Source organism: Octopus bimaculoides, chromosome 6, assembly GCF_001194135.2.
Source record: "Octopus bimaculoides isolate UCB-OBI-ISO-001 chromosome 6, ASM119413v2, whole genome shotgun sequence".
NCBI classification, from domain to species: domain Eukaryota; kingdom Metazoa; phylum Mollusca; class Cephalopoda; order Octopoda; family Octopodidae; genus Octopus; species Octopus bimaculoides.
The window spans coordinates 90,902,985-90,914,875 of record NC_068986.1 but is presented as its reverse complement, the minus strand read 5'-3'; the positions used below and the strand labels follow the sequence as shown (position 1 = coordinate 90,914,875).

Here is an 11,891-nt window from a genome sequence, read left to right as displayed (position 1 = left end):
CATAAGAGAGTATATTCTCATCAATTTGCCTAAATTCACCTGGGAGTCATAGTCTGTGATTTCCAGGTGTTTTAACATCAGACAAATTGATGAGAATATACTCTCTTATGCCTATAAATTGCAGCGGGCACCCAAACTAGAAAAATACATTGTGTATGTCTGTTTGATATTGTTTATATCCTTCAAGCTGCTTCTTATTCATATTTGAATAATAGTAATGATGACAACAATGACGATAAAGGAATTAATAATAGTAATATTAATAATAATAAAAGAGACTGAAACCTAAAAGCTACAAGCATGACTATTTCAAAAGAATGTGAATAAATAAGTATTATATTTGATAGAGAAATCTGATTTAGATATGAAGCCTGTTGTTTTAAGAGGAGGGTGTAAGTCAATATCATTGGCCCCAGTACTTGACTGGTACCTTATTCTCTCAATCATAAAGATTTAAAAGGCAAAGTTGACCTCAGCAAGGTTTGGGCTTAGAATGTAAAAAGTGTGAAGAAATAACTCAACAATTTTTATCCAGTACTATTTGTGCTTCTAGTATTCATCATTAAACAATGTAATTTTGTAAAATGTTCTTATCATTTAGGTTTCTTAATTTTGTACATATTTGAGTCGTGATGATTTACTTTCAATCTAATTAGTGAAATAAAACAGGATGTATATTAATCTGTTGATCTATATAAGCAATTTATCAGACAAAATATTACAAAACACTCTCTGATGATGCTATTTCACATTGTATTTGTATTTGTGTAAGAACTCAACTGCAGGCACAGAACAAGACAAATATCATCTCCAGTATACAAGTTTGGATTACAAACGGTGTTAATGCACTAATCAAGTTGCTTACCTACAAGTACATATCTGAAATTATTGCATCTCAAGTCTTTTATACAGATTTATACACATATATGAACATATGCACGTATATACATTTCAATAATTAACATATATATATTATACATCCTTTACTGGAAGCTACACATTTATTTCAACATGAATGCAACCCATTTGTCTGATCCTGTTTTGCTTTCAAGATTAGTTGTTTTTAGTATCATACCTTTTTTCCTAATTGTGGGACTTGTAGGTAACATATTTGTGGTATATATTTATGTACGCCAATCCAAGAAAAGCAATGTAGAAACATTCATCCTTCTACTAGCTGTCATTGATCTCATTGGATGTATCTTTGGAATGCCTCTGGAAATGGCTGAACTTTACCCAGCAATTCAATCAAAATATTTGTGTAGATTATACAAGTTTGTTATCTTCATCTGTTCTATCATGTCATCCCTCATTCTTCTTATAATTGCCATTGAAAGATTCAGAAGGATATGTCAACCATCTAGCATACAAATTACTCCAAAGCTGTGCATTTCTCTTATGATTTTCACAATCATTACAGCACTTGCATTTGTCCTGCCACCTGTTTTATACACTGATAGTGTTCCCGTTTCTCATGAACATATGATCTATATCATATGTAATAGTGACTTCAGAAGACCATTCCTCTGGTTATATGCTCTCATAGCATTGATTATTCACAGTATCGTTGTCCTCAGCATGACTGTACTTTATTCATTTGTTCGGAAAACGATCAAGAAGCATTTCAAGAAAAAAGAAACTAAAGAAGAAACTTCGGAACATGAACGAATCAATCGCACAAACATTGTGCTTATCTCAATTTCTGTTTTGTATTTTGTCAGTTTTTCACCAACTCTACTATTCTGTGTCTCGTATCCATTCTGCAAAGATTCTAACTTGTTGCAGATTTTGAAAGTAGTTTTATATCGTACTTGGATACTAAATTCATCCTTAAATCCCATGGTGTATGGATTCTGCAACAAAATATTTCGAAAAAGTTTTGTAAATATATTTACTCGGGATAAAACTGTCTTTGAAATGGAAGAGAAATTTTAGGATTTGGTTTATACCACATTTTCAACAAGGAGGAATACTTTCAAGTGACAGAAACATTTTCTTTGCTGACCATTTCCAACATTTTGTTTGTGTGTGTGTGTGTGTTATATTGAAAAGTTTGAGGTATTTTTAATGAAATAACTAATTTTTCCATTATTTTTCTGATCTTTGGAGAATTACATTTTCTTTCATAAAATTGGAAGGCTTTAATTTAAATATGAACATTTTAAGATATGCTGTTTTTATCCTTGACCCAGAGTCAATTCAAGATAGGTTATTATCAGAGAGGTCTATTCAAACACGTAAACAATCTCTCTATTACATACTTACTCTGGATTCCGTTGTTTTAAACTTTCTATAGGAACATAACTGTTTATGTAAGTTCTACTTTAAACAAAATTATTTCAATCCTATACTTTCTGACTTACGTGTTGAATTTGTATTTACAAAAATACTGAGAAAACAAACAAAATTTTTGGCATTGTTGTCATTGTCATCATCAGCATCTTCATCATCACTCTTGCATCCACTTTCCCATTTTTCAGCTTGTTGGTCAGGTCGTCTCCTGCACAGTACCATGCTATTCCTGTCTTTGTATCATCTTTCTAATCTCAGAACTTTTAGACTGGCCAATCTATGATATCTGCACTAATATGGACATGTTACATATGCACATTATATGTCCCTAACAATGCATTCACTTCTTTAGTACAATACATTTCTCAGATAAACGGTTTAAAAATAATCTACTGTGTTTTAGCAACTCTGAAACAATTTCAAAAATAATGACAACTTAAATTTCTTTTTCGATGTAAATGTTTGATATTCTTTGGTAAGCAGAAAATCTTCAGTATTGTGTTATACATACGTCATTAGCAATTTTCATATGTTTTTAAGAAATAAACCCTTCTAGAGTTACAATTAACGTTGTTCTCATTGTCTCACATTTCAACATTTTCTCATGTTTTTAGTACTTACAATGTATTGTAGTTTTGTGTGTGTGTGTGTGTGTGTGTGTGTGTGTGTGTGTTAATATGTTTGATATATTCAGTTTATGAAATGCATCCTATTGTCAAGCCTAGTAATTTTATGCTTTGGAGATTGTAGTTAATGGATGCGTTGAATTTTACATATTTTTTTTTTACTGTGTTTTTGTTGTTGTTTAGCTCAACATCACTCCTAAGTGAAAAGACCTATTTTCCAGCTCTTTAGGCTCAAATCCTGCCAAATCCTTCATTTTATCTAACCTTCCAGTGCTAGATAGAGTAAAGTAGCATTCCAGTACAGGGGAAATTGGCATCAGCTTACATCCACTCATCAAAACTGTTGGCCTTGTACCTAAATTAGAAATTATTATTATTGTTGTTAAGGTGTTGAGCTAGTAGAATCATGAGCATGCTGAGCAAAATGCTTGTGGCATTTCATCTGTTTTTACATGCTGAGTTTAACCCTTTCGTTACCAACCCAGCTGAAACCAGTTCTGGCTCTGAGTACAAATGTCTTGTTTTCATAAGTTTTGAATTAAAATCTTCCACCAAACGTTTGTCACAATTTATATTCCTAACACTGGCTGAATGATAAATAAGTTATTTTACTAAATTCTTTGTTATATTTAAAGTAATTGAAAGAAACACAGCATCTCAAAATAAATACAATAACAAAAGGGTTAAATTCCATTAAGGTCAGCTTTGTCTTTCATCCTTTGGAAGTTTATGAAATAAATGCCAGTCAAGCACTGTGGTCAATGTTAATAGTCTATCCTCCTTGACCAAAATTTCAGGCCATGTGCCTATAGTAGAAAGGTTTATTTCTGTTGTTTTTATTATTAAATTTGGCTTGCATTGTGTGTAGATATTATTTTCTTCTCTTTCTGAGACACATTTCATTCAAGCATTATTAAATTAATTTTTCTTTAAAAAAACTTGTAAAAATAACTTACTGTCTTGTAAGGAAAGCCTTCCTTTATGTGCAGGAAAAGAGAAAATCAACATGAAATAGATTTGTTTTTGTTTTAAAATCTCTAGAACATATGCCTATAGTTGCTGTTGTTTTTATTATTAAATTTGGCTTGCATTGTGTGTAGATGTTATTTTCTTCTCTTTTTGAGACAGGTTTCATTCAAGCATTATTAAATTAATTTTTCTTTAAAAAAACTTGTAAAAATAACCTACTATCATGTAATGAAAGCCTTCCTTTATGTGCAGAAACAGAGAAAAACAACATGAGATTTATTTTAAAATCTTCAGAAAATGTTTTTAAGCACACTACACTTTCACATCCAAAATGATTGCCAAACATACTTATGCTATGAGATTAAACACTGCAATAGCAACAAATAATGATAATAAATACCCTGATGCAATACCAGAGGCAGGCTCTCATGGCTTCTGATCTTAACTGATTGGAAGTGTTATCATGTACATGTTTTGTTTTACTTGCAGTTGATGTAGTTTAATTAGCTCCCTCCTCCAAAATTTCAAGCCCTGTATCTGTAGTAGAAAGGATTATTATTATTATTATTAGTATTAGTATTATTAGTATTATTATTATTAAAGCTGTGAGCTGGCAGAATTGTTGGTGTTCCAGACAGAATGCTTCTGATCTTAACTGATTGGAAGTGTTATCATATACATGTTTTGTTTTAGTATAAAAGATGGGCCGTGACAAATATTCTGCTCAATACCACAGATTTGCTTGTCAGTTGTTTGACTGTAACCGGTTGAGCATATTCCTTAGTGGCTGATGATTTGTGCAGCTCTGATCATGAGCAGAAATAGTTGGAGAGCACCATAGCTATTTGTTGGGAGGAATTCTTTGGGGTTTGAATAATTCACCTTTGGAGAAAGAAGAAAAGAAATTTCAGTGTTCAAAAGGGGAAAATGGATATTTAGCAGTTTAGTAAGCAATTAATATAAAAAATCATCCCAAACACTCAGATTTATAGTTTTGAAGATAGCAATATTAATCAAGGAACTTGATTCGTGCCTTAACGTCATTTATAATCCAAACTTGTATTCTGGAGATGATATTTGTTCTGTTTTAGTTGAGTTCTTACACAAATACAATTATGATGTGAAGTGAACATCCACAGAGAGCTATCAAAGTAATATGTCATAGTTTGTGTGGTATTCTACATATATATATTTACAGATTTATACGCATCCTGCTTTGTTTAACTTAGCAGATTCAACTTAGGATTAAAGCATCCCAACTTAAGTAGGAAGGGTGATTCAAAAACCTACAATTTCCTAATTTGTTACTATTAGTATTGCAGCTGTTCTTAGGTATTTCACTGTTCAGAACAAGGGCGATCTTATGGTACGAGTCCTAAATATCGGCCTTTTCCGTAACAAGTGTCTTCGGCGATCTTTACCAAAGATCGGCCTTTTCTGTAACACCTGCACGAACTTCACTACGGTGTTAGGGTTAGGGTTTTAGTGTCAGGGTTAGGGTTTTAGGGTTACGGTTAGTGTTTAGGGTTATGGTTACGGTTAGGGACAGAATTCCCTAACACAAAGCCTAAAACCCAAACCCTAATCCTAACCCTAAACCCTTCAAAATAAATCACACTCTCTGTATGTCTTTCGCTTTTATGACATCGTTTCCCTGTTTCTCTCCAACACTTTTTATGGAAAAGGCTGATCTTTGGTAAAGATCGCCGAAGACATTTTTTACAGAAAAGGCCGATATTTAGGACTCATACTGTAAGATCACCCAGAACAAGTGGTGTCCCTGATTGCACAATGGACTTCAATGATCACCTCATCAGTGAGTTGTAACTCTTGGCAATGGAGGGAGAGTGTTGTGAAAATCAGACAATGTTCCAGCAATATCTAGCTGCATGAGGGACAAATCACTTTGTTTAGATAGGTTACTGTATGGTCTGTATACATTTATATAGCAGGCTTGTTAGATGACCCTTTGACAGGTGGATACCAAAACTTGCAACAGTAGTGTTGACAAGGCAAGACTGAAACAAGGATGACCACATCTATAATTTTTGGTACATAACTTTTGCTCAAAGTAGATTTCAAGATTTTGGCCAAGATGTTCGCAAGGAATTTTGCACTTGTCTTCAATAGTCAGACTGATGATATGCAAACATGCAGTATCCTGAACATATCAATGCATTACAACATCCACCTCATGCAATACATCATAGAGAAAGTGGGTAATGAACATGGCGTAGGTGAGCTCTGATCAGTTCAGGTCAATTGCACCTTCTCTTCTGTATGCACTGACTCCTTAGCCATCTCTGTGGAAACTAGTGGCCTTAAGGTGCAGCACACATGAAGTAGGATGTAGAAGATCTGTAGTGAGAAAGGACCCAAACAAGGGTGATAATGCAGGACAATTGGAAGCATTCAATAGGGTCACCCACCAATATTTGGCAGCAATCCTCACAACAGCTAGCCTCAGTACATTCTTCAGGGGCTGGATTACAGCTGTGTGTAGCAATATTTTCTTAGTGGTTAAGGTGAATGGCTACCTCTCAGAGCCATTTAGTATTTTGGCAGTCAATCCTTCAAGGATGTCATCTTCCCTCTGTACATTGATTCTTTGTCACTGTTCTGGGAAATAGAGACGATGAGGCACATCCCACATGAAATGGGATGCAGGAGATTTGTCTGGTTTTGTTCAGATCTTCAGGTGTAAAAAAACTAGTAAAAGTGATGACCAGCATTGACAATTTCTTGCAGAAATGCGTTGTGATAATCGTTTTAGGGTTAATGAAATGAGTATTCATTGAGTACTGTGGTTAATGCAATCGACTTACCCCCTCCACCAAAATTTTAGGCCTTTTGCCTATAGTAGAAAGGATTATTATTATTATTATTATTATTAAGGTAGTGACCTGGAAGAATCATTAGCACCCTGTGCAAAACACTTGGTGTCATTTCATCTGTCATTATGTTTTGGGTTCAAATTCATCAAGGGGAAATTTGCATTTCATCCTTTCAGGAGCAATGAAATAAGCATCATTTGAGCACTGGGGTCAATGTAAGCCTGCCAGAAAGACTGCTGAGCAGCATTTCTTCTGGTTTTATGATCTGTGTTCAAATTCCACCAAGGTTAGTTTTACGTTTCATCATTTGAACTTCCATGAAATTAGTACCAGTTGAATGTTGGGTTTGATATAATTAACTTACCTCTCCTGCGATATTGCTATCTCTATGCCATAACCCAGTCGTTATGTATTTCAGAATTTCATTCACATTTTTCATTTCTTGGTTCAGTTTCCACCGATCAACTATTTTATGGTTGCAAATAATGTTGCTATCGTTCTCCTGTAGCCTGGCCTTTATTCTGTCATAGATTGCCTTTTGCCCATCTGTCATGTCACCATTAGTTTTATTGTCATCTTCCAGACCATCTATATGCCTCTCATCGAGCAAGATATCACTGTTCCTTTCCTGTGGTTTATTAGATATCTCACATCTGTTTTCCGCTATGAGATTACTTTTATCAGTGAGAACTGTATTTTCATCCTTTCCTCTGATGTTATTTTCCAATACCCGTCTTTTGATAGCATTGAGCTCTACTTCTGTGAACTAACGATTTTTTTCTTATTGCTCTAGCTTGATCACATAATCTCTCTTCCGTGAGTTGAAACAATTCGCTTTCTCTCCGTTGATCATACATACGTTATCAGTATCCCCTAATACGAACACCATTTTCATCTACAGGGTTGTTCAGGTAGTAACACTCCATGACCACAGCATTGACTTGTTTGTTCCATCTACTATTATTTATTATTATTATTATTCAGTAGTTTTATTTTTATAACGTGCTTTCACTTCACTACCAAGCGCAGCTCTGTGTGCCTTGGGTATGTGCTGTGGTTTGCTGTGATGCTCTTATGGTTACTGTATTGAAAGTGTTTTGCATAGAATGTGTGCAGTACCCAGTAGTGCAATTTTCTGTATGTTATACATATTTGTAAGTCCTGGTGTTTTTGTTATGTATTTGTCTGAATATTTTTTTATTATACCTAAGGCGCCTACTATGGTAGGAATTGTTTCTGTTTTTAGATTCCACATTCAAGTTACCTCTATTTCCACGTCTTTGTATTTTGAAAGTTTTTCCATTTCTTTTAGGGAAACGTTGTCATCTGCTGGTATTGATACATCAATTAGAAAGCATTTTCTTCTTCTTTTCCTTCTTTTTTTTCTTCTTCCTTTTTTTTCCTTCTTTTTTCTCATTATTATTATTATTATTATTATTGTTATTGTTATTGTTATTATTGTTATTATTATTTGAATGTAATGAAGGAGAGAGAATAGTGGCTGAAGGCTCAGCAGGGAGATGATTGGTAGAAATAATGTGAGCAAAGAAGATAATAAAGAATAGAAGTGATCTGTGTGTCTAGGGACAAGGAGGTAAGTATACAAGTGTGGGTGTAATATGTGCCTATTCTGCTCTTGAATGTTTTCAGCTGTCACGTAGTACCATAGATAGTAGAATGATTGTTTTGTGGAAGTAGAACACTTCTATTTGGTTGGCTCCTAATGGACTGTCCCACAATATAAATGAACATGCACAGAGAGTGTAAGGGAGAGTTGGTGAGCCGTGTAAAACCCAGAGTTGCATATTGTCGAGTGTAATTACAAGTATTGTGTATCTTGAGTAGAATGATTATTATTATTATTATCATTATTATTATTATTATTATTAGTAGTAGTAGTAGTAGTAGTAGTAGTAGTAGTAGTAGTAGTAGTAGTAAGGCAGCAAGCTGGCAGAATCATTTAGCACGTTGGATGTAGTGCTTAGTGGTATTTCACCTGTCACTGCATTCTGAGTTCAAATTCCATCATGGTTTACTTTGCCTTCAATCCTTTCGGGGTCAATAAATTAAGTACCAGTTGTATACTGGATTTGATGTAATTGACTTGTCCCCTCCCACCAAATTTCAATTGAAATGAATTTGCAACAAATTGAAAGGTGGCAGCCAAACAGAAAAGATCCTGCAAATATTTTTTACTGACCATTATTAATGTGGTTTCCCTTGTGTGGGTTCTGAGCAGCTCTACTGCTCCTTAGCTCACTCCATAAACACAAAGTGGCCAGAGATAGTGAGCTTGGCAGATGTGGAAGATGCACTGAAAGAAATAATGCCAGACATCTTTCATATTTCAAAGGCTAAACAGTTTGCAGGCATTTCACTGCTCTTTAAATTTGAAGCTCTGGCCGCCAAACACTCCATGGTTTCCTGTCGGATTGAAGAATATATGCTTCATCCATCCTATTTAAGGAGGGTGGTGCGCATAAAGATAGTTGCGATACCACCAGAGGTAAACCTGTGGTGGATTCTCGCAGCGATCATTTTGGAAGGGAGCAACAGCCTCATGGAGGTCAAAAGGACACGACATGAAAATTGGTCTGGGACCATTGTGGAGGTACTCTTCCACATTTAACCAGAAGCTATTCCCAAGAAAACCAGACCTCATTCACTTCCCAAGAGTGGAAGAATTACATGTTACAGTGGAGGGTAGAAGGTTACGGTGCCACCTGTTTGATATGACAGAAGACAAGGAACCATGGTTGTCCCTTACTGCCAACACCAGGTCCTCAAAAGCCTCAACAAGAACGACCAGTAACAAAAGCAGCACCAATCCTAGTAACAACAGCATCATCAACAACATAAGTTACAGCAGCGACACCAGCAACTTCAGCAGCACCAGCAACATCAACAACACCAAGAACTGATGCACCAGCTTTACTCGCCTTAACAGCAGAAGAGACAACATATAAGAACACACTCAACACCCAGGCTCCCTCAATGAAGCTCTCCATCTACTTCAACCCCATTGACCTACTCCCTGATTCCACTGACTCAGATTCATTGACAACACAGCGAAAATGAGGGGAAACCATAAAAACTAAAAATAACAGAAAGGAATCACAAAAATGCATCAAGTCCCACATCAACACACACATCAAAAAACATAGAAAATACACCGACAACTACCACAGACACACCTACAACATCACTAACCTCTCCAGCACAACAATAAAAAAAGTACCGCTAACACTACCCCAACTGCCACAACTGACCGAAAGAAAGCACTCCCAACAGCAACAAACAACCACACAAACACCAAACTTTGAGCTGGTGAGGAAGTCCAATTGATGGACTTCTTATCATGAAGGAAGGATGTTGAGAGAGAGGGTGTGATCTTTGGCACTAGCACCTTTCAAGTGCCAGAAAGATTGGTGTTGGTGCGGATGCCTATAGAGGTGTATAAACTCATCAGGATGAGCTTCCTGCAAGACGTGGGTACCTCTAATGTAAAGGGGGAGTAGCAGTGCTGTTTAGGAAAACTCTGAATCTCAAGGTATGGACAATCTTCCTGGACCCCCAGAAAGTAAGTTGCTGGTGCTTACAGACTAGTTGCTGTATACGCCCCATTTGGGACTGGGCAGCCAGATTTCTTCAGCCGTTTGGAGGTTTTCCTTGAGATGTCTTACTCTTTAGTTCTAGTGCGCAATTGAAACGCTATTTTGGATGCACACCTGGATAGGGTGGGAATAGCTGATAGGAAAGGGGGCTGCAAAAATTGACCTAGATTGGCTCCATTGGCAAAGCCCTGGGTACTGGAAGCTGAATGCATCTTTCCTAGTGTCAAGCATTCAGAAACCAGGTTAGCAAGCTAGTCCATGAAATGGGCCCAGGTGGCAGAGGTGCAACATGGCAACAAAGCCAGAATTTGGCCTTGTTTGAGCCAGGACAGGTATATTCTACATGAGTCCAAGAAGACAAGTATGGAATTTCAACAGCGTTTCGTTAAACAGTGTTGGGGATGGAGGTGGATTTCGCCTCCTACTTCAGCGGCATGCCACGGCTTTCAGCCAGGGATGCAGAGTTCTGCAGAATTTCGATAACAGCCAAAGACATACGGGACATGATGAAGGCCTGCACAAGAGAGAAGTCTTCAGGGTTTGATGGTCTTCATATGCCAGGCTTGTTCAGTGATCTCTTAGCAGATGTCTCTCATAACTGGCAACAGAACAGGAGATGATGTGGTGGTGCTGCTGACAAAGGATTCAAATAAAGGGGATCAATTAGATAATTTTAGGGCTATAACTCTGCTAAATGCAGATTATAAAATTTTGGCAAAGGTGTTAGGCAAGAGGTTACCGCTTGTCGTCAGTTGGTTGGTAACGCACAGGCATGCGCTATTCCAAACAGATCTATTCCTGACAACCTCCATTTCGTGTGCTACATGATAGAGAGAGTAGGGAAGAACCCTGGTATGGGTGGGGCTCCGATCAATTTGGATCAATCAAAAGCTTTTGACAGGGTCGACCATCTATACTTGGAGGCTGTTCTCGATGTAGGCCAACTTCAGTCCGATTTTCAGAGGCTGGATCACTGCAATGTATAGTGGCATCACTTGAGTGGTCTTTCGAAATTGTTCAGCATCACTTGCTCAGTACGTCAAGTATGCACACTCTTTCCCACAAATGGGCAGAGAGGTACCTGTCCCTGAAAACTCGGGCAGATGTGGTGAATGTGCACATTGCTTCCGTCATCTTCTACCGCCTGACTGTCATCCCTTGCCCTGCTTCGTGGCTGACCAAGGTGGAATGCTTGCTCTTTTGCTTTCTGTGGAAGAGTCGTGTTCCACTCGTCAGATGGTCCATCTACTGTCAACAGCCACTGAGTGGAGGACTGGGCATGCCATAGCTAATGATGTGCTGACATGTGCTGAGGCTACAGCATCTCCAGCACTTTCTTTATGGTGAACAGGTGTGATCACTGTTTGTCAAGCAGGATTTTCTGCATCTCATCTCATTCACAGAGCTACAGTCATGTATCAAGCATAGACCAAGAAAGGTAGCTTGGCACCTGGAGTTTTGGCAAGAACTCACAACTTTTTGCCAGTCAGGCAACATGGTTTGTGAAAGTACTACCATGGAGTTCTATAGGGGATTAGTGGTGGGCAGGAGTGACA

General features: G+C 37.1%; 2 protein-coding genes across 4 annotated transcripts in view; both read left to right on the top strand.

Moving 5' to 3' along the window:
- Nucleotides 1-11,891, top strand: part of LOC106869814 (2-(3-amino-3-carboxypropyl)histidine synthase subunit 1) — a 103,760-nt gene that overhangs the window by 47,074 nt on the left and 44,795 nt on the right. The gene's annotated exons all lie outside the window — the stretch shown is intronic.
- On the top strand, nucleotides 562-2,312 carry LOC128248157 (neuropeptide FF receptor 2-like). Its single transcript, XM_052968959.1, has one exon. It carries the CDS (start codon nucleotides 1,012-1,014, stop codon nucleotides 1,933-1,935), a length of 924 nt encoding a protein of 307 aa, XP_052824919.1. The 5' UTR covers nucleotides 562-1,011; the 3' UTR covers nucleotides 1,936-2,312.

Excerpts from the sequence above, each read along its gene's own strand:
- LOC128248157 (XM_052968959.1), top strand. The coding sequence starts at position 1,012 with ATGAATGCAACCCATTTGTCTGATCCTGTTTTGCTTTCAAGATTAGTT.